The 24,227-nt window shown below is 40.2% G+C and overlaps 1 protein-coding gene across 1 annotated transcript in view; it reads left to right on the plus strand.

Annotated features, from left to right (window-relative positions):
• FAM81B (family with sequence similarity 81 member B) overlaps positions 293–24,227 on the plus strand; it is a 60,727-nt gene continuing 36,792 nt past the window's right edge. Inside the window, exons 1-4 of the mRNA XM_021085152.1 lie at positions 293–388; positions 4,696–4,809; positions 9,017–9,081; positions 22,393–22,636. Of these exons, the coding sequence (XP_020940811.1) occupies positions 293–388; positions 4,696–4,809; positions 9,017–9,081; positions 22,393–22,636 (519 nt within the window). The remainder of the gene's footprint in view (positions 389–4,695; positions 4,810–9,016; positions 9,082–22,392; positions 22,637–24,227) is intronic.

The following is a 24,227-nucleotide window of genomic DNA, read 5'->3' on the forward strand; positions in this document are numbered from 1 at the left end:
GAAGAGGGGTCCTTGAATAAGTGAGAGGAAATGGGACTCAAGAACAACTAGGGGAGTTCCCATTATGCTTCAGTGTGTTACGAACACAACTAGTATCCATGAGGATCCCTGGCCTCACTGAGTGGGTTAAAGGATCTAGCACTGCCGTGAGCTGTGGAGTAGATTGCAGACTCAGCTCAGATCTGGCATTACTTTGGCTGTGTTGTAGGTCAGCAGCTACTGCTTCGATTTGACCCCTAGCCTCAGAACTTCTGTATGCTAAAAAGACAAAAAATAAATAAACAACTGGGAGATGGACCTGAATGAGGGCACAGATGGTTCATCCACTGAAGTAGGAGAGGAGACAGAATTTACAGACACGATGCACAAGTGCCTCCAGATGCAGAGGGTGAGCTAACCAAAATTCCCTTTTATTTGCTTCTATTTTCATGGTGAAATAGAAGAGAAAGGTCATCAACTGACAGTGAGGATGAGAGAGGCTCTTATGGCAGTTTGAGATCAGGGAGAAAGGTCTGAGAGTTATTCAGGAAAACAGGAGAGTGATGGACTAAGGAAATGAGCCAGAGAGCATTAAGGACCCACTTAGCATTGGGCTCCCTTTAGAGGTCAAACACTCACATCTTAGCATAATTTAGTGTAATGCATCCCAAGACAGATGGTGTCCAAGGAGTGATCAGAAGATCTGGGGTCTAGTCAGTCTGTTTCACCATTTACTTATGGAGGTCACTTAACTTCTCTGAACCTCCTAGTATTTTTATCTGTAGAATCAGTATGTTCACACTTGCACTGGCTTTCTCCTAAGAATTATGAGGTAGAACTTGAATGTCAAGTGCTAAACACATCAAGGATTACTAGAAGACTAGACTGGGTAAAATTAGAACAGACCAAGGAAAAGTATGAGGCTCTTAGGGGTCCTCAGGTCCAATGAGGTCTTTCCCAAAAGGATGGCCTAGGGACATACAGGACAACAGGTGAGAGGGAACAGAAAAGGAAAAGGAAGTAAGGAGGATACTGCCAAGGACCACTGGCTGCTATGGCCCAGGGCTGGTTGAGGCTGGTTAAGCTGCAGCTGAGGACACAGAACTCAGCAGACACCCATAGTCAGGGCTACCACTGGCCCATGGACAGCTTTGTGAGTTAAAAATAGGCACCCCTTCCTCCAGACCCTTTGTCCACTCATCAGAAAACTGGCCTACTACACTTACATTATGAGAATAAGATATTTTCTTGACAGATTTTTGAAAATTTATCAGGCAACAAATTGAAAATTTTGTTTTGCCTAACAAATACGAAAATCTGCATTGTTAATGGCGCCCCCTAGGATTGTGTGGTGCATAACAGCAACGTAGCAATTCTGACCCTCAGCATTAATCAACCCCCTTCACTGACTACTACCTCAAGATTATTACTTTATGCCTCTAATTAAAGTAATATTAGAATACAACATCATCTTTAAGTTTTTAAGGTAGAATTTTTTTTTTTTTTTTGGTCTTTTTGCCTTTTCTAGGGCCGCTCTCGCGGCATATGGAGGTTCCCAGGCTAGGGGTCCAATCGGAGCCGTAGCCGCCAGCCTACGCCAAAGCCACTGCAATGCAGGATCTGAGCAGCATCTGCGACCTATACCACAGCTCACGGCAATGCAGGATCCTTAACCCACTGACCAAGGCCAGGGATCGAACCTGCAACTCATGGTTCCTAGTCAGATTCGTTAACCACTGCTCCACGACAGGAACTCCCAAGGTAGAATTTGAACATTATTGGCTTCTTTGCTTTAAGCTATAATCTTGGTAGCCCTGGATTAGGAGGACTCTTTAAAGTTCACTGACTTCGAAGAAGGATTCTCAAACACATAAGAATTTGATGGTATGTGTATTTTATGTGCACTGTTCAATTAAAGGCCAAGCAGACATTTAGAGAACTAATAAGCTGGACTTTCATTTCTTATCAGGACCCATTTTTCTAGCCAAATTGCAAGGATCAGAGGATGAATTCAAGGAAAGAAAGAATCATAAGATGTTGTTTAGCAAGGTCAAATCCAGTTTTTCTTTCTCATACAAACTCTATCCATTTTTGGATAATTGCCATCTTGTGAAATAATCACTAATAATAGCTACCTCTTAAAATGGATTCCCAGCCTGGCACTTGGCTGAGTACTATAATTGTATCACTGCATTAAATCCTTTCAACCACCTTATAAGATCGATATTATTAGCTCACCTTACAGATGGGAAAACTGAGGCTTGAACAGGGTACATAATTTTGTCCAAAGTAAATAGTCAACAAACGATCCAATCAAAAAGTAGGCAGAAGATCTAAATGGACATTTCTCCAAAGAAGACATACAGATGGCCAAAAAACACGAGAAGATGCTAAACATCACTAATTATTAGAGAAATGCAAATGAAAACCACTAAGAGGTACCACCTTATACCAGCCAGAATGGTCATCATCAAAAAGTCTACAAACAATGAATGCTGGAGAAGATGTGGAGAAAGGGGAATTCTCTTACACTGTTGGAGGGACTATAAATTGGTGTGACCAGTGTGGAGAACAGTGTGCAGCTTCCTCAGAAAACTAGAGAAGGAACTGCTGAATGATCCAGCAAATCCGCTCCTGAGCATCTATCTAGGGAGAACCGTGGTTCAAAGAGATGCTTGCACCAGAGTATTCATTGTGGCACTATTTGCAGTGGCTGAGACATGGAAGCAACCTAGATGTTCTTCAACAGAGGAATGGATAAAGAAGATGTGGTGCATATATACAATGAAGTGTTAGCCATAAAACAGAATGAATGGTACCATTTGCAGCAAGACGGATGGAGCTAGAAATTATCATACTAAGTGAAGTTGGCCAGATGGTGAAAGACAAATATCACATGTTAGCACTTATATGTGGAATCCAAAGAGAGGATACAAATGAACTTTTTTGCAGAGCAGAGACAGTCTCACAGACTTTGAAAAACTTACGGTTACCAAGGAGGACAGGTGGGGAGGTTGGACTGGGGGTTTGGGATTGGCATATGCACACTGAGGTGTATGGAGTGATTGGCCAGCAGAAACCTGCTGTAAAGCACAGAGAACTCTACCCAGTGTTCTGTGATTATCTATGTGGGAAAAGAATCTGAGAGTGGGTGTGTATACATATGTGGTTGAACCACTTTGTTGTACAGCAGAAATTATCACAATATTGCAGCTCAACTATACTTCAATAAAGCTTTTAAAAATGAAGACAAAAAAATAAAATAAAATAAAGTGATATCTACCAACCTTCCCCAAAAAACCAAGTAAATAGCCAGTAGGTTGAGGGGTCAGAGTTCTAACCAAAACCCTCCGCAACCATAGCCACCCGCTCCCAGACACTGGTGTGCTGGTCTCCCTTGGCACTCTATAAAATGACAGAGTGGTGTAGTGAGCATTTTAGAGTGCTTGCAAAGCATGAAATACTGTACCTCTAAGTTTTAAGGGCTTAGCTTACCACTAGAAGACATAACTTTGAAGCAAAATCAGGAGTGCTTTTTCCTGTGGGATCAAAATTTGTCATTCAGCATCCTGAACACCCTGCGTATCCTCTGAGAAAGGCAAACTCAGTACCATAATTTCAAAAGTAACTCAGCCGAAAACATCATTTCTGTATATAAGCGCCAAGTAGTATTAGAACAATATGCAAATTATAATTTTAAAACTCAGGAAAATATTTCAGAGCTGAAACAATTCAATCTTTTTGAAACAAGCCAAACGAATGAAGCAAATTTCTTCTGTGAGCCTCAAGTTCACCCACCCACCTGCCCTAGCTGCATTCTTTGTGATACTCCACTTAGTGGCCTAGAAGAGTTAGCTGCCTTCACTCATGCTTGGAGGAATATGGGAAGTACGGCAGCCTCTCATTTTCTTTGTCTAATTTGAGGGAAACTGGTCTCTAATCAAACTGTGAAGGTGAAATCAGTGGAAAGGTATAAAATGGTATAAAAATAACCATTTCCTCACCCAGTGAGACAGTGAGGTGAAGGACCTAGTGGTTTTTACAAAAATGAACATTAAGGAAAACACTTGAAGCTCCTAATCCAGGGACCCACAGACCTAAAGTATGAGAGCCAACCTCATTGACATCACAGATCCTTCCTGCAGTCACAATGCTGCTGGGCCATGCCAGGAAGATGCCCCAGGAACAAGAAGACTTTAGTCAGGATGCGATCAAGTTTCCTTAGTACTTTGGCTTTCCGAGAGAGAAAATTTTAAACATCTCTACTCCCTATCCAAAAAATCCAATCGACAAAAAATAAAGTCAGGAAGTCAAGCATCATGAGTTCAGGTATTTATCTCATGGATTATTCAAGATCTCTAAATCTCTCATACTTTGCTATCCTACATATATTTATTATTACATAAAAACAAGGTAATAAATCCCAAAGAAGACCCTTGAATGGCTCAGGCACAGTAGAGTGAAAAATCACTTCCTGTTGTTTTAGAACAGTTTGATCTAAATGAGTGCCTCTCCACAAATTTCCTAAGCTATTCTAGCTGACTGTACATGTCTTGGGGACTTGGGAGAGAATTAAGGTGGGAGGAGGGTAAAAGCAAATCGGAAGCTTCCCCTTAAACTTCATTGTTATGTACAGCAACTTCCCTCAATTAAAAAATATTTAAAAATTGCCCGCACTGCAAAAATTCGCTTGCCATAGTTCCTGATCTGATTCAGCATTCTGGTTGCCTAGATACAGATGTAAACAAAAGTGCCTCCCTGACTGCTGAGGAACAGCCAGATGAACCTGATGGCCCCCTTCCTGGCTCAGCCAGTGACCAAGAAAAGAAAGCAAGTACTTTTACATATTCGTATTAAAAATAGAATATTTTGCTCAACTTCTTCAGAGCTTAATATTGCTTAGAGAATTCTAAGGAGTCCTAGAAGTGTTGTTTTTCTTTTCACTCTCCCACATTTCCTGTTTGTTCTGCTTTGATAAAGTGACTGTTGCCAGCTCAAGCTGGGAAGGAAAAGGATCTCATTTTGTGAATACTGGACTGACTTTTAACATGTGGGGCTAAAAATTAACAAAAAAATTGATGATTATTTATTTTGTGAAAATTCAAAGGAACTATGATAAACGCAAAGTGTAGATGTTATCTCTGATATGAAAAAGAGAATAGCTAAATAGAATTTTTATTGGTATGTCCTTGTGATATCTTCCCCATTAATTAAAAAGAACATTCAAAGCAGCAGTGTTTTCAGCCTTTGCTTTGTAATTCTCGAACACCTGAGCAGCAGGCACAGCCTCTTGTGGCAGGAGGAGCACCGGGAAGTTAGCCCTATGTCAAGCACTATTTTTGGTATCTATTAGCTGAGCCACATGTTGGCTATGTGACTTTGGGCACTTAAGCTCTGTTTCCTCTTCCGTGAAATAGGCAAATTAGGCTACCATACAAAGATATGGCATTTGAATGAGCCACAGAGGCCAAAAGGACAGAGGAAGGACTCAGTCTGATTATTACCATCATCTGTATGATCTTAAGCAAGTTCCTTGCTTCCCCAATCCTGAGATTCGTCACCCATAAAAACAATCATCTTAGGTTCTTTCTGCAATAAAAAGGGATTTCAGGGAGTTCCCGTTGTGGCACAGCAGAAATGAATCTGACTAGTATCCATGAAGATGTGGGTTCAATCCCCGGCCTCGCTCAGTGGGTGGGGGATCTGGCTTTGCCGTGAGCTATGGTGTAGGTGGCAGATGTGGCTCGGATTCTGCATTGCTGTGGCTGTGGTGTAGGCCAGCAGCTGCAGCTCCAATTCAACCCCTAGCCTGGGAACTTCCATATGTGGAGGGTGTGGCCCTAAAAAGAAAAAAAAAAAAGGAGGATTTCAGTTATATAAGTTAACGATTTTTATCCATAAGTTAAAGGTAATGATTCTTACTTTCCAGGGCTATTTCAAGAATGAAATCACATCATGCATGTGAAAGTATTTTATAGTCCATTATACCATAAAGCATTGTTATGAAACTGATGAAAATTAACACATGTAAAATGTCCCATAATAATCAAGAAGTTGTTTGTGAGACAATTTTGATATAATTACTTTTAGAGTGTAGGTATAGGGATGAAATAGCTGACTCATACTCAGCAAAATTATGAAAATTTAGTCTAAAATACATTAAATAAAATTTACATTTAAAAAATTGCACAGGAAAGAGGAAATAAATGTGCCACAAGGTTAACAGCTTTTGCTCTAGATAGTAGAATTATAAATGAGAATTTTTTTCTGTATCTTCTACTTTTCTATATTTTTCCAAATTTTCCTCAATTGTCAGGTTTAACATTTGTTACCTTAAAAGCATGAGAGTTCCCATGGTGGCTCAGTGGGCTGAGAGCCTGAATGATGCTGGCTGGCTCGATCTGTGGCCTCGCTCAGTGTGTTAAGGATCCTGTGTTGCTGCAAGCTGAAGCATAGGTCGCAGATGCAGCTCCAATCCAGTGTTGCCATGGCTGTGGTGTAGACCGCAGCTGCAGCTCCAATTCCACCCCTAGCCCAGGAACTTCCATATGCCGCAGGTGCAGCCTTAAAAAAAAAAAAAAAAAGAAAAAAAAAAAGAAAAAAAGTATGTGGGTTATGGTTGTGCTTTTAAGAGGATGCTATTTATTTATAGTCTTCCAAACAAGACTTTAAAATGAACAAAATAAAATAAAACATATATATCCAATTGTTTCGCTTTAGAAGGAGAAAGGAAGACAATAAGCTGGTAACCTACTGACCTTGCACACAATATTCATTATATTCTTTCATTCCACAAGTACTCACAAAGGACTACTAGGTGCCAAATTTACAAGGCTAGGGACCAGCCAGCTACTGAAGAAATAGCAAAGTCTCCCATAGGCCAGGAATTAGCAATGGAGAGGTAAGAAGGAAAGAACTGGCATTAAGGAGGTGCGGAACCCAGGCACAATACTGTTCCAGCCAGAATCCAGAGTAAAACACGAACAGGGCAGGGGACGGATCTCATTCTCTAGGGAGTTAGAATGGCTTCCATAACATGGACACCTGGGTGCACAGTGTATCTGTGTGTCCGTTCTCTAGGGGAAGCGGGCTTGAGAACATCAGACCCACTGCAGACCCCACTCAGCAATGGGGAGAGAGAGTCTAAAGCACAATCACGGTGGCTCCCTGGCTCCATCTGAGCAGTCTCAAACTTTTTCTGGTTGCCCCCTCACCAAGGGGGCTGGGTCAGGAGAACCTGGCTATTGTCAGGTGTTCTATAATAGCTTCCTTGATAATAAACATACCTTACTTTTTATCTTTAAGTTCTATTAGAGGAGACAGGTTTCCAATTATGTTTCATCTGCCCAAGATTAAGAAGTAAAACATGGGAGTTCCCGTCGTGGCGCAGTGGCTAACGAATCCAACTAGGAACCATGGGGTTGAGGGTTTGGTCCCTGCCCTTGCTCAGTGGGTTAACGATCCGGCGTTGCCATGAGCTGTGGTGTAGGTTGCAGACGCGGCTCGGATCCCACATTGCTGTGGCTCTGGCGTAGGCCGGTGGCTACAGCTCCGATTCAACCCCTAGCCTGGGAACCTCCATATGCCGCGGGAGCGGCCCAAGAAATAGCAACAACAACAAGAACAACAACAAAAAGACAAAAGACAAAAAAAAAAAAAAAAAGAAGTAAAACATGGTAGTTCCTAAGGCATTTGTAAAAGGAATGATTTCTGTATCACGTCTTAACATATTCTGCTCACCATTATAGTATATAATACACAACAATGTAAACCCAGAAAAAAATATCCTAGGAACATGTTTTGTATAAGTCTTTTTAATGATTTTTATTTTTTCCATTATAGATGATTTACAGTGTTCTGGCAATTTCTACTATACAGCAAAGTGACCCAGTCATACACACACACACACACACACACACACACACACACACACAAACTTTTTCTCACATTATCTTCCGTCATAGTGTATAAGTTTTTAACTGAGGTGAAATACAATTCATTTTCTCCCTATTGAACCCAATTCAGTGACAGGTTATTAAAATGAGGGTAAATCTTTATTTATTTATTTATTTTTTGTCTTTTTGCCATTTCTTGGGCCACTCCCGAGGCATATGGAGGTTCCCAGGCTAGGGGTCTAATAGGAGCTGGAGCCGCTGGCCTACGCCAGAGCCACAGCAACGTGGGATCCAAGCCGCATCTGCAACCTACACTACAGATCACGGCAACATTGGATCCTCAACCCACTGAGCAAGGCCAGGGACTGAACCCGCAACCTTGTGGTTCCTAGTCGGATTCGTTAACCACTGAGCCATGACAGGGAACTCCTGTGTCCTATTTTTTAAACTTAAAAAAATAAAAGAATGTTAGATTTTAAAACATTTTCAGCATAAGCAAAATAGTGAGTACATTTGGTAACCTCTTTCCTCCTAGAAATGCTGCAAAATTATGAAATTTCATGTAAATAGAACTTTCTAGTAGTACTATTTTGCTGAATTATTTAAATGTCCATATGGCCAGCTATGTTTAATGCTAGAAGCTATGTACATACCTGTGCTCTGTACCTTTACTTCTCACTAACTATACTAATCTGACATCCAGGTTTCTTAGAAAACAAAATTACTTGAATAGATTAGTTTTCTAGGTTCTGACTTTGTTTTTGAAAATTAGCTGATTCTCCTTGGAATTCACCATGTCAGGAATAATTCTCCTATGAGGACATCTTTAGTAACTCAGCCAACAATCATTTCTCTTTCATTAAAAATTTATCTAAGAATAATCCATGACTTTGACTCTTGCACAAAATTTTTCTTGACTGTGATACCAAATCTATGAAAGGCAACTCTCTAGAGTCTTCCAGAACTTGGTTTTAGTCTCTAGCAGTGCAAATGGCGCATGTGCAAGATTAACTGAGCTGATGATCTATGATCTATAGAATATATTTTGTTTTAAATTAAAACATTTGTATAAGAATAAGATGTATAGGATTTCTTTATAAAGTAGCTGGTAATACATTTTAAACCCCTGACCTCTGTTTTAGGTAAGATTATCTCCGGCCAAAATGTCAACCAAGAAGGCTACAGATCTAGTTGAATATGTTGACAAGTAAGTCTGTAAATTAACGATAGTTCTAACTATTTACATACTTGATGATTCACTTAGAGATTTCAGTGCTTGAATGAGGTCTCTGAATTCATCTAAACTAATTCTCTGCTTTCAGAAGGACTGCATTAAACCATCTCAGGAAGACAAACCTCCCTATCTTATAACTCTCTGATTGACAGAACAAGCCAATTTTACTGACACTTCTTTAAAGAATCTCCATAGGTTTCTATAGATTTTTAAATAACACAGCATAGGCAATAAATGACATATGAGAAGATCAAATATAGTTAGCTGTGACTTTCAAAATAAATCAAACAAATGTTATTATTTCATGATAAAAATTCAGGAAATTTTGAAATATATTAATCATCAGAACCTCTTGCTTCTGCTATTTACAGTAACACACCTGAGCTCATCCAGAGATGGTCTACAGAAGAGGGACAACCCTGGGGCTTGGAAATATAACATAGAATTGATATATGTGCACTGTCCAAAATATCCTAGAAATTCCAGTTTGTAAAGGTGGGATCACAGGGTAACACCTTTTTTTTTTTTAAGGGCCACACCCGCAGCATATGGAGGTTCTCAGGCTAGGGGTCCCAGGCTAGAGCTGTAGCTGCCGGCCTACACCATAGCCAGAGCAACGTCAGATCCGAGCCGTATCTCATGGCAATGCTGGATCCTTAATCCACTGAACAAGGCCAGGGATAGAACCTGCATCCTCATGGATGCTACTCAGATTTGTTTCCCCTGAGGCATGAAAGGAACTCCCAGGTAATGCATATTAATTGTTTCTTTTTTTTTTTTTTTTTTTTTTTTTGCTTTTTAGGGCCACACATAAAGCATATGAATGTTCCCAGGCTAGGGTCAAATCAGAGCTGCAGCTGCCAGCCTGTACCACAGCCACAGCCACAACAACACAGGATTGGAGCCAAGTCTGTGACCTACATTGCAGCTCACAGCAACGCCAGATACTTAACCCACTAAGCAAGGCCAGGAATTTAACCCGCATCCTCATGGATACTGGTCAGGTTCGTTACCACTGAGCCAAAGCAAGGAACTCCCTAATTTGAGTTTCTATTTGCATATGTCAAAGGGGGATTTGGTCTGATGAGTGTATTAATGTTTGGAGGGCACTTGGAATTTACTCTCAGGCCTTCCACTAATTTTATGGTGACCTCATTCTGTCCCATTTGTCTCTGGGCTATGTTCTTTCATTTACCAAATGAGAAGGTTGGACTAGAAACTCTCTAAGACCCACTATACCTTCAAAGTAATTCTGATCCTAAAATACACATCATGACCACAGGGAAAAAACATGACCAACAATGAAATCAGTCAATGTGAAGAGAAAAATCTAAGCGGTGGATTTTTTTTAAATTACCTTTAACAATGAAGATGATTAAAATTTTAAAAATCACTATTACAGTATGTTCCTAATTAAGAATTTCCCTGTTCCTTAGCCATTTGAATTTAGTGCATTTCAAATAGTTAAACCACAGTATTTCAGTCCCTCTTTACATGCTACCCATAATTTGTATTTGCTTATGTGACAATGAGGCTACAATTTAGAGAAAATAGAATCAAACAAGGGAAAGGTTTTTGCTAATGTTTAAAAATACGACATTTGGATAGATGGCATTTTTTCTTAGCTAAGAATGCAGTATGCACAAAATTAATTATCATTAATGGGTATATTAGCTAGTCTTGCCATCCAAAGAGAACAGGAGATCTATTGCCAGTGACTCTCAACATGACAAATAGAAAATAGAAATCATTCTTCTGATTTGTCAAATTGCAATATGATCCCAAGTTAATTTCTTTAGCTCATGCTGGTGACTTACATCAGAAGAGATGAGAGAAAATTCCTAGAAGATGGCAACAAACTTAAAAAGAAATCCAAGGAAATGTTTGCCATTTCATGGATTCCAGAGAAAACTAAGACAAAGGGAAAGAGGTATTCTATAATTCAAATCAAAAGTGTGATGAGGACTATCTGACCCCAACATTCATTTCTATCTTACTTCCCCAACATCCCTTCTCTTGTTGAGTCATATATCTAGAACTTTCTAGGCACTACCTGAAATGGCTGGTTTTCTTTTGGTCTCCCATCTTATCTCCCAGAGCAGGCTGCAAACTCCCTAAAGGCAGAGACTCTCTGGACTTAATGCTCTTTGAAACTCCTACAGTAGGCTATCATGATGCATGGAATATCGATTCCTACAAAACTGTAGTTGTGATTTAATGGAGAATAATGGTGGAGCAATTGAATCTTTAGGGCTCCGCTTAGAGCAGCAGACTCCTGGGTAAGCTGATTAACTTGAAAAGCAAAATGCATTTCAATCACCAGTGCAGATACTTTGAATTGACCCAACAAAGTAAACATAAAAAATAATAATTTTGAAAGTAACTTCATCCTGCAAGTCATAGTACTCCTTGAGCAGCAGCAAATGTATTGATATGCAGACAGAGTACTCACACAAGTAAAAGTCATTATCTGCCTGAAGATATGTTACATAGTCTCAGAAGTTCTGCCTTACAAATCTATTTGGGCATATTTATAGGAAATACTAAAAACAAAAATAATAAAAACTCAAAAAAGTAAAAATCAAGCAATGAAAGAGATAATGCCTACCCTGTGTATGAGACTTGGCCTAGAGATAAGCACATTAAAAAGGCAGGCAGACCGAGTGTGTACCCAGCCCTTGACAGCCTCAGACAGTTAGAGCAACACCCACACACTATTGATACTTGCTAAATGTTAGGTCATATTAATAACCCATTTGACAGGGGGAGGTGGAATGCTTGCAGTCATTTCTAGGACAGTTTTGGGTGACATATTATAAGGCAGTAAATAATTCTGATTTCCACGTGTGTTCATAGATTCACAATGAACAGACATCCACTGATTTCATGATGGTGAATTCAGGGCTCATTTAAGCTTGCTTAAGCAGAAAAGCACCAAAGTTATTTCTTTTTCTTCTGCTGGGGGAAGCATCATATGGAAGTCAGGCACCTAGGTCTATTCTTGAATCTGCCCATAATTAGCTATGTGCTTGAGGAAAATAAAATGTCTTCTCTTACCTAGACAATCTCTGCCTCCTCTATAAAAGGGAATAGATGAGCAGCCTGAGTCCCAAGGCTGACACTATTCAAGATAAGACCCAGAATTCATTTCCAGAATACAGATTAGAGCCACTACTACTTGCTGTTTCTCAACTCTGCCAACAGCTTATATATATAAACATTCTTTTATAAGTGGTTAAGATTTAAAAACATGCATTATTCCCCAACAGGATTTCATTTTGAGTGGAAAACAAATTCTGCCTATAAATCTTTTATTTTTTTTTATTTTTTTATTTTTTTGTCTTTTTTGTCTTTTTGTTGTTGTTGTTGTTGCTATTTCTTGGGCCGCTCCCGCGGCATATGGAGGTTCCCAGGCTAGGGGTCCAATCGGAGCTGTAGCCACCGGCCTACGCCAGAGCCACAGCAACGCGGGATCCGAGCCACGTCTGCAACCTACACCACAGCTCATGGCAACGCCAGATCGTTAACCCACTGAGCAAGGGCAGGGACCGAACCCGCAACCTCATGGTTCCTAGTCGGATTCGTTAACCACTGCACCACGACGGGAACTCCAATCTTTTATTTTTTTTAATTGACTTTCCTGGGGTGGGGGAGAATTCTTACCATCAAATCAAATACTTTCTAAGGTCTCTTCCATCCCATAAGTTCTTTGGTCTTCAAAAACTGGCTATAGGTATTTATTCACTTAACAAATATTTATTGGCCATCTACTACATGCCAGGCACCATGCTAAGCACTTGGAGAGTCTTTAGAGAACAAAACAAAACCCTGCCCTCATTAAGCTTTTGTTCTGACAAGAGGAAGAGTTACACATTGTTAGGTAGTCTGGCCAGGGTAAGCCTCATTGCAAAGTTAATACCTGAGCAAAAACTAAGAGATGAGAAAGTGGTCACATGGACATATGGGAGCAGAATAAAGTTGCTAAGGCAAGAATACTCCTGCCACTGCAACAGAAACAACACAGGGGCAAAGAAGGCTGGAATGAAAAGGAGGGAAGTATACCTGAGCTGTAATGCCATCCTGGCCAAGAAATGAAATTGTTTTGTACTGAGGAGTTGTCCGGGCTGGACTATGGCCAATATATCTCTCAGGAATTCTCTCCAGAGTACATTTTGGGAAGATGGGGGTCTGGTTCACAGCCAAAGAATGGTATTTAAAATTTGGATACATAAAACTATCAGTAAGTCAAATGGGCAAATAAATGATTAATGATCTCTACTTGTAAGGTGACGAGAGCATTCAGGGTCTAGAAAGTATTCATTTTCAAGGTCTTTTTTCTTAGCGCTGTGGCAGACATTTTATTATACCGTGATGCATTGCTTTTGTGGCTATGTGATGAAGACAGATATTTCACATTACAGTACACAGGAAAGGAAGACCTAACACTGTTGGTTGAGCTTTTTATGGGAAAGGTCATGTCAGGTTGGAGATCTCTTGGGTTTTATTTTGCAGAATCACATCCATCTTTGAGCGCAACTAGCTCCCAGGTGAGAAAGCTCAAAAATAGTCTGCATAGCTTATGAAAAACAAAAGACATGAGACCACCCTGGGTTGTTAGCAAGTCGTTTATCACCTGGCAGACCTTCTCCTAGCCTGCACAGTTCTCTGGCCCTACTGGCCATATTCAGTGTCAAAGGTTCCAGCTCTATTCTGTATTAATCATTTCATTTGATAATCACAATAATCCTAAGAGGTGAAGAGAGTCACTGTTTTAAAGATGAAGTCATTGGGGTTCTGAGGAGTCATATACTTGCCCAAGGTCACACAATGCTAACACAGATATCTGTATCTATGTTACTCCAAAGACTGTTTTCTTAACCATTCACTATCCACACCCCAGCAGCTATCTTCTCAACAGACACCCTGGACATCTTGGGAATCTTGGAACCTTGGAACATCTTTGCCTCCCACCCATACCTTGCTGCATGGAAGATGTGAATGCAACCACATCTTATCCTCCTCCGTAGATATCCCTCTGTGGTCTGTAGGCAGCCTGGACTCACAGCATCTTAAATGAGCCTAGGAGGCACTGCCACCAGCCACAGTGCAGCCCTTTGTTCTCTCTCTAGCATCATCTCACTGCATGTAATGGACAAGACATTGGCTCTGGGTGGACACAGCTGCAGAAATTGGGCATCACCCACAGCACCTCCATATCAGTCAGCAAGCAAGCTGCCCACATGTAGCTCAGTCCCTCCTGCCCCAGGAGGTTCTTTGAATTCTTACTACACCTGAGAGCTTCTGCTCAGGTGTGAGAATTGTGCTGAGGTCAGGCCAAGGCCAGTCTCAGTTCTGTAGAGCAGAGTGGAAACCCCTCCAACCTCTAGACCACAAAGAGGATGATTAGGACTCCACAGAGAGGTGTGAGCCAAGCAGAGGAAAGGCAACTGGGGTGAAAAATTACACAGTATTGGGGGAAAGTTTTATATATGTATATATATACACATATAAATAGGTACAAGTTTTATATAACATTATATATAACATATCTTAAATATATATCAATGCATGTACAGAGGAATACACATGTAAATACACATGCAAGTTATAACTTTATATATATGTATCTTGAATATATATATATATATATATATATATATAAGCAGAGGAGTAAATATATCTTATCTCATTGAGAAAAACACAAATATAGCAGGGAAAACCAGTAATTGGTCTAAAAAAGCTACTGGGATGTAGATAAAAAATCAAAGAGGCAAGTTGAAATATTTCCTAGATGAGTTACTGATAATCCCTGAGGTTTAGTTCCCATATAAATAGAGGAAAATTTTATTTTTGCCAAGGATCGGTTGTGAGGATGAAATGAAATTATGTTTATGAAAGTGATACATTGACTTTAAGCATTATGTGGAAATAAAATAGTATAATAATAAATTCCATATATTTCTCTTTGGCTAGAAACTCCCCTCAAATGATTTACCATATGGGACTTCCTGCTGTGGCCCAGTGGATTAAGAATCCAACTGCAGTGGCTCAGGTCACTGTGGAGGCAGGGGTTCATTTCTGGTCTGGCACAGTGGGTTAAAGGATCTGGCATTGCTGCAGCTTCAGGTCAGAATTAATTCCTGGCCTAGGGATTTCCATATGTCTCAGGTGCAGACATAAAAAAAAAAATGATTTACTATCTGTATTAGTTTCCTTGGGCTGCCACAACACAGTATCGCAAACTGAGTAGAGCAGATGTTTATTGTCTTACAATTCTAGAGGTTAGAAGTTTGAAATCAAAGTGTCTGTAGGCTGGTTCCTTCTGAGGACTCAGGGAGAACCTGTTCCATCTTAGGTTCTGGTGACAGCCAGAAATCCCTGGTGTTCCTCAATTTGCAGATGCATCACTCCAAACTCTGCCTCCATCTTCACATGGCATTCTCCTTGTAACTCTGCCTTCACACAGCCGTCTTTTATAAGGACACCAGCCATACTGGATTAGGAGCCAACCAACTCCAGTATGACCTGAATTAGTACAACTCATCATGTCTGCAATGACCTATAAGGTCACATTCTCAGGTTTTGTGAGTTAGGGCTTCATGTATCTTTTTGTGGGGACACAGCTCATCCCAGGATACCATCTAAACATTACAATAATCATAATGAGAACATTGTGTATGCCCTGTAAACATTACAAAGCACTTCCGAACATAATGTGAAATGACATCCCTTAGCCACCTCAGTCGGTCAGGGTCATTATTCCACAGGACAAATAAGGAGCTCTCTTCAGGTGACTTAAGAGAGCTTAAAGATAGTAAGTGGCAGAGGCAGACCTTGAACCCCCAGTCTTCCACTCCAAGTATGTTCTCTCCCCACCAGAGACTCTAAAAATAACACATAAAGCCCAACAATAGCAAGGTGATAGGGATAAGTGTCTCAAGACCAATACAGAATCTCTAACACCAACTAGCATCACAACAACTGGCTGGCGCAGTTTCCAGGTTTCCCCCATGTCGCCCAGTGTCCACCATGCCAACATTCACAAAGGGACTCAGGAACACTGGCCGACCGAATGCCTCCACCAGAAACCCAGTCACAGCAGGTACATCACTAATTCTGTAATTTCATTGAATGTGTTACTGAACATGGGAAGTTGGCCTCATATACTATGTAACCTGTCTCTGGAAAAGATCCACAGCCAGGCTCTTCCTCCAGTTTTTTTCTGGGTCAGATCACTCCTTAGAATCCTCTCCTTTCCGAGCTCCTCCACACAGACCTTATGCTGACCCAACCCCATGGCTTTGAGCTGCTTCTTCCTGTCATACATTATTTAAAACTGGAATTGCCTCATTCACCCATCTACAACATTCAGCCCGGTGTGAAACGCAGCAACGGAGGCTTCTTGAGCCATCAAAGCCATCTGCCAGGGTGGTTAGGAACAAGCAAAGGAGAAGATACAGAAAATGCATTTTCAGTTCCATAGCTCAGCACACACACTCACGGATTATTTTTGTGAGGCAGCAAAATAATCTCTGAAATGTCTATTTATTTCACTTTTTTTTTTTGTAGACTCTATGCACTGAGAATGTAACTAGTCACATAATAAATCTCACAGAAATGAAAACTCTCTTCCGTTATGCCCTTTCCTGTTCTAGAAAAGGGTTTAAATTTTCAGATTTTTGTCTCTTGAGTATTACAGGTTGCCAAAATAGTTATCAAAATCTCCTAAGTAAATTTAGTGCTCTATTCACAAGAACAGAACAGGCAGAGAAGTGAGAGGCACTATGTACCAATGCATCTGCCAGCAACAGCACAGCTGGTGTAAGTCACACCGAACTGCAGGGAAAGAGAACTCAGGGTTTGGGGAAAATCTGTTCAAATTCAGTTGTCAGCTACATAATCAATGATTTATGGAAAGCCCAAATATCCCACTGAAAAGGCCTCCTAGGAATACTTCTTCCTGTGGTTAGTAACTACATCTCCACTGGTCTGGAATATTCAGTTATTTCTTCCTTTCACTGCTAAATTTAGTTATATAATTCCCACTGATATACTGATAAAGCAGTGATCTTTTTTAATTCACAGTAGCCACATCTTGCTATTAATGGAAAGCCTCAGTTTTTAAAATTTTGGATAATCTGATGCTTAGAACAAGAGTATTATCAGGAATCTTTCTTAGAAGACTGAGAATGCTCACATGTTAAATGTTATTCCAGTCATTGATTTAGAAAAGTTAACTGGAAGGAGTTCTCTGGTGGCATAGCAGTTAAGGATCCAGCATTGCCACTGCCATGGCTCAGATTTAGTCCCTGGTCCAGGATCTTCCATAGGCCATAGGCATGCCCCTGCTCAAAAAAAGAAAAAGAAAAAGAAAAACATATTTATGGCAATAAAATGGGAAATATGTATACAAGCTCTATATCTTGTAGGAATCATGCAAATAGAACTAAACAGAGCATCATTTGATGCTTTGGTAAGCATCATTAATAAAAAGTAATAGTAATACTCTAGAGTAAATCTCAAGAATGAAAAGAAATTTCAAAAAGGAACACTCTCCACTTCAATATAAATTAACTTTTAAAAATAAATGTTAAGAACTAAAAAAGAAAGGAATAACTACAGTTCGTCATTTACATGTCACTTAATGGTCAAGGCAAACGCACTCACCACTAGGTACTGCACTGCAGGTCTTCCTTCTTCAACATATCAAAGAGCTACAACATGATCCTGAAGGCAGGACCATGCGGCTGGCATCTGAGTAGAGATGGCAGCCTGTTCTACTAGTCCCTGTACTGGCTTAGGTTCATTTCCTCATGCTCTTTCTGGATATAGTCCTGACACCAGCCAACAGCACACCCAGAGTGAGTGCAATGTCCCTCATCTGCCTGGACTGCAGTGCAATTGTAAGCATTGGTCTCCTGCCCTTACCACATGCTTCTACATGTGACCTCAGAACTTAACAGTCATCAGCAAAGTGGCCCTGTTAGTGCTGTCTAAAGATGAATGAACTCAAATACTTTGTTAGAAAATGGTAGGACCTGTATTAGACCTTTGATCTACTTTGTCTTCCAATTGCCAAGCTGCCTGTGCCTTGAAAGCTCATATTCCACATTTCACACTTCAGCACTTCATTACATATCCTTGAAGACTGCTCAAGATTCATAGGACCAGTCTTAAATCAGTGACACTCAGTCTTCAGAATACATGAGTCAACTCTGTGCCCATTTAAAATACATATTCTTATTCTTCCCTCATCCCCCAAATGATGTTTTAGTAGATCCATGATGGTGCCACAGAATCTGCATTTTAGCAACTTCCTTCCCTTCCCCACCCCCATGATACTAATGCAAGTTTCTTTACAAAAAAAACGCTGAATCGGACCAAGTTCCTTAAAGGACAGGACCTTTATATATTATGCATGGACTAGAGTAGACATTTAGATAATATTAACTGATGTATTTCTTATTTAACTGAAATTTTTATTGGTAAGTTTCTAAAACAGGTACAGTGCTTTAAGTTGCACATAACAAAAACTCCAACCAAAATGGCTTAAATGTAAGGCATTGACTAGTTCACATTAAAAATCTAGAATTTGGTTGAATTGGAGGCTTAACAACATTATCACACACCCAAGTGTTTTCTATCCTTCATCATTTTCACCCTCTTTCCCCTCATGATCACAAGATGGCTTCAGCAGTTCCTAGCATCACACACAGACATGAAAACATCCAGCAAAGAGGAGGGAAGTTTGGGGGGGGGGTATCTCTTTGTAAAGGTAAAGCAACCTTACCCGGAAGCCCCACAATAGGCTCCCCCTTGCATCCCATTGACCAGTATTGCTTCACATGCTCCTACCTAAACCAATTGCATCTCAACCCAGAAGAGTGGGACCACCATGACTTGCTTGTACCCCCTGACCCCGGAGGTCATGGGGGACAGGAGGACGAACCAAGTCAGGCAAAAGCAAGGATAGCATTAGGAAAGTAACCCACAATATCTGCCACACTGGGAACACTTAAGAGAAAACAAATTCTAAATTTTGAGAGGAACATGGCATGATTTACAAGAGTCTGTGTAGAACCGAAGACTGGAGAACAAATATTCTTTCACTGGCAAATCCAGGCTGCAGACTTGTCTAGAGGCCAGAAAGAAGCACCAGCTCATGGAAAACAATGAGCAATCTGCAGTCTACCCTTAGGATGTTACCATCTGCAGGGCCTTACATCCTCTTCCCTCTGCCTGTGACTCATAAATCCAATCCAGGGTAGCAGTGTCAGCACGTTGGGATTTTAGACAAACGGATTTTATATATATGAGGCTCCATTTGGTAATTTTCCAGAAGAACATTTTTGAGCCAAATGAGTGGTAGATGGAATCTGACTAATGAAACCCTTAGCTAAGCCTTCTCTCCTCAGCTGCCCAGGTGATAGGAAAAATGAATCTCACCCAAGCTGGAGCCATTTTATACTGCTTAAGAAAGGAAACTGTGGCTCTGACAACCTGTAGCTTCATGGAGCCATTTTTTTCTCCAATTTTGTAACATCTGAGCCTTAAGGGAACAGTCCAGCAAGAGCAATCAGGCAGTCAGTCAACAAAAGTTTGTTGGCCACCTACTATGTGTCAAACACTCTTCTCAGTGTTGGGGACACTGTGGAGAACAAGTTAGATAAAGTGTCTGCCCACAGGGAGCTTTTATTCAAGTGACAGAGGGCAGAAAATAAACATAAACAAGTAAATAAGATGAATTTCAGTAATGACAAATGCTATAGAGAAGATGAAATGGAATAAGAGGATAGGAAGTGACTCAGTGGAAGTTCTGTCTGAGCAGAAGATATTGGAGGTGATATCTAAAAAAAAATGAGAAGGAGGGAGACATGATGAGACTGCAAGGGAGGGCATTGAGTACCAAGGCTCTGAGCTAGCAACTGCTTGGCATGTTTGAGAAATGCAGATAAGGTCTGTGTGGTTAAATGAGAATGAATAAAGGGAAGAGTGAGAGGAAATGAGGCTTGGAAAGGCAAGCAATAATATCATTTCCAGAGAATGGATAAGTCATCAGAGGGTAAAGTAGGCAAGTTCTATCTTCACACTTTTGGAAAGACCACTCTAGCTGTTGTGTAGAAAATGCACCCTTTCTTAGGGAGCAAAAGCAGAGGAGATAATGGTGTCCAGCACCAAGAAAAGAAGAAAGAACTATGGAAAAAGAAGATATGGAGCCTGGGGACACTTCCGTGTGTCATTTCCGTTGCCTCTCTATTAGGCCACATCAGTACATTAATCCAATTATGCGCTGCTTGTGCTTATTATCTCTTGGAATGACAGGACTATTTAGGAGTAAAGCTTAACATTTGATTTTGGAGTCAGACAGATGTGAATTTTGAATTTTGACCCTGGCATCTCCAAGTTGTGTAACTGCTCCTCCTCCTGTCTGGTAAATTTCCTCAATCTGCTCTCCCAAAACACCGATTCACCCTTCAGCTATTTCTTCTCTCATAGTTATCCCATCTTTTATGCTTTGTTTATTTCAACTATTTTTCATGCCTAATATTTCTACTTGTTTACTTTGTGTTTTCTAGTTTTTTGTTATCATTTTGCTAGTATCTTCCCAGATCTTTACTTTTAATACCTTTATTAGCCTTTACAAAAAATTCTTGTTGCACATATTTCAATAATTCTATTTTGCAGAAATCTGAAATTAAGTAGATTGCTTATTTGAAAAGACTATGCTTCTCAAATGTCTGACACTTTGGCCTGCGCATTCATCTTTCCCTGAGGATTTCAGCCAGATCCTGGTCACCAGTGAAGTCTTGCCAGCTCCCAAGCTCAGGCAGTGGGGCATGGATGAGGCCCAGTCACAGTAAAACCACAGTCAATCACTCCCCACCTCACAGAGTAACTTCTCTTGTTAGGTCTTCATCTTTTGCTCCTTAGGAAGAAGCAACAATTGAGGAGCATTTGCTTTCCCAACCCTGGGGTATGTGGAAATAGTGAGATTTTATAGTATATGCAAAATGTTTTGGCTTTGTCTTTTTTTTAGAAATAAGATAATCAATTACTATAGGAAAAGAAGACTTTAGCAAGATTTCTAGAGATTTCTGGAACATTTGTGTCCCCTTAATGCTAAGAATATTTGGGGGAGTATAATTAATATGGGTTAAAATATACAAATTTGTTTCCCCTTAATGCTAAGAGTATTTGGGGGAGGTATAATTAGTACGTGTTAAAATATACAAATCAGGAGTTCCTGCTGATTAACTAGGTTAAAGACCTGGTGTTGTCTCCATAGCAACATAGGTTCAATGCCCCACCCAGTACAGTGGGTTAAGGATCTGGCATTGCCGCAGCTGTGGAATAGGTCACCCTGGCCTTCTAGCAACTTCCATATGCCACAGATGTGGCCAAAAAGGAAAAATAAAATATACAAATCAAATTATATACCCAGCTGGGGTGTTAAAAATATAATCAACTATGTAATGGCCACACAAATCAAAATATAGAACTTCCTAGAAGCATTTTGATATTTCTGAAATGCCCATTAGATGACTGTGATTGTGTGGTGGGTTTAAAATAGCCACCAATTCTTTAATAATCCATTTTTCAAGAGGTGGAGCCTAACTCCCCTCCCTTTGAATGTAGGCACATCCTAGTGACTTGCTTCTAGGGAATGGACTAAAGCAAAAGTGATGGCATATGACTTTAGAGATGAGGTCATGAAAGTAAGCCAAGTAAATTAAAGAAAGAAAAAGACACAATAAAAGTAACTTCTCCAAGAAGTTTATATGTGAAGGGAGGGAATAATTTGCTAATGCCAGTGGGAGCTACCAGAATTTCATGTTTCTTTGTCCTAATGCTAAATATCCCTAGACTTTGTGATTTCCTTTTCTAATTTTTCACTTCTCATTGAACTTCTGACACTTTTGTTCAAATTTGCCTTTAAGTTATTACATCTTCTAGCTATTATAAAGCAGCTCACTCCTCAATACAGAATTTAATTAGGCATTAAATTAATGTGCATCCCACTTGGGTTATTAGAATAGTGGGTAAAATGGAGAACAATTCCTTTTGGGGAAGCATAAAATATACATGATCCAAGATCAAGGCTGAGTCAGACTCGCTCTCAGATGAGACATAAACCAAGATTCTAACCAGGCAGGTGTTAAAAGTCCCACCAGACTTCTCACCAGGGAGAACATACAGGACTAGAAATGCAGATGCAAGTTCTAGTTCTGGCTTCGCAGCTCATGCTTGTAACGCCCCCTGGTGTTGTTTCCTTTTCCTGATCAGGGGTCATTCTTTTCTTCCTGCCATTCCAAACACCCAGAGAAGTCAGCTAGAAGACAGGTTGAACAACCAGGACCGCACCATAGCCTTCCTCCTTGAGCAAGCCTTTCGCATCAAGGAGGACATCTCTGCTTGTCTTCAGGGGACACATGGCTTTCGAAAGGAGGAGTCATATGCGAGAAAGCTTCTGGAAAACCACATCCAGACCATCACCAGCATCGTCAAAAAGCTCAGCCAGAACATTGAGGTAGTTCTTAATTTCCCATATGTTGTCCTCATTGCTTGACAAAGATTATCAACCACCAGTGTCGTTTTTCAATCAGAGAAAGGAGTCACTCTTATTCAAGTTTAAATGATTACAATTTAGTTGCCTGAGGGAAACAGTCAATATTTCAAATGCTTGTTTATGCCAAAAAGTAGAAGGAAATTCTATTCAAAAAAGAGTTGGCTGAATGTCTCTTTGTGACAGCAAAGACGATTGTTTAACATAAAATGTTAGACATGGCACTGAGGTGCTTATTCTAGTCTAAATCTTGAAGATTCTATTAATAAAACTTCAAACATAGGTTTTCTATAAAGCAGTGGCAATGCTGATTCATAGGCCCATCACACTCTGACCCCCCCCAAATCTCTCTGATCCTATCTCCCATCCCTCTCTCTTCTCTTTGGCCACCCTAAGCTCCCAGCTCTTCCTAGAACACCCCCCAAAATGCTCCAGCTTTTGGGCCTTTGCACTTGCTCTGCACTCTGGGTGGATCATCCTCTTCCAGATACTTCTATGATGTATTCTTCATTTCCTTCATGTCCCCACTCAAAAATCACTGTATCAGAGAGAATTTCATTGACACGCTGTAGACTAGCCCCTCTCCCCATCCCAATAGTCATCATCTCTCTTCAACCCACATTAATTTTCTCCATAGTGCTTAACGCAAATTACCGTGGTCTGTATTTGTTTATTGTGTTTCTCCGTCTAAAATATACTCTCCCTGTGAAGAGTGTATTTGTTTTGTTCATAGTTAAATCCTATACCAAACTGATAGCAGTGTGTGAGAGGTAGACAGCACTCTGTAAATCTTTCCTGAAGAGATGAATGAATAAGTGAATGAATGAATGATGTTTTCCGTGCTCAAGGAAAAATAGTTTCTGATTAAAAAAAAAAAAAGAAAATGCTTGGGTTAAACTAAGATAAACAGATTTTTACTACAGGTCTTTCAGACTCTTTAAAGTTCTAACGAGCATGATGAATCATGGGGAGCAATTTTCAGCCAACGTTTCCAGAGAAAATACTTTAAAAATCTGGCCCCCAGTGTGTGGAATTAGGGGAACTGGCAACAATGCCCTCACATAGTACATGCCCTTTTCTACTATCATATAGAACGGTGGATTATACACACACAGACACACACACACACACGCACACAAAAACCCAAAACCATGAGACTGACCTAGCACTGATTTCCTTATGACTTTGTATTTAAGACTAAGGATATTTGTTCACTTATTTTCTATCTGCAGACCTCATAGTGCATTTGAGGGAGTATGGAAAGTTAAAAAAAAAATCTTAGTGACTTTTAAAAGGCACTTTATTGGTATTTAGCACACATTTAATTGACTATAGCACTATAGGTCAATGCTATTTCTCAAAGTGGTCAAAAGTAGTCCAGCAGCTACAGCTCTGATTTGACCCCTAGCCTGGGAATTTCCATATGCTGAGAGTATGGCCCTAAAAAAAGACCAAAAAAAAAAAAAAAAAAAGGTGTTTCCAGCCATAATAAATTGTCATGAAAGTGACAAGAGCTATGTGGCTCAGTGCCTTTGAGATAATAAGAAAATTAAGT

The sequence above is a fragment of the Sus scrofa genome, chromosome 2 (genome assembly GCF_000003025.6).
Source record: "Sus scrofa isolate TJ Tabasco breed Duroc chromosome 2, Sscrofa11.1, whole genome shotgun sequence".
Taxonomy (NCBI): Eukaryota; Metazoa; Chordata; class Mammalia; order Artiodactyla; family Suidae; genus Sus; species Sus scrofa.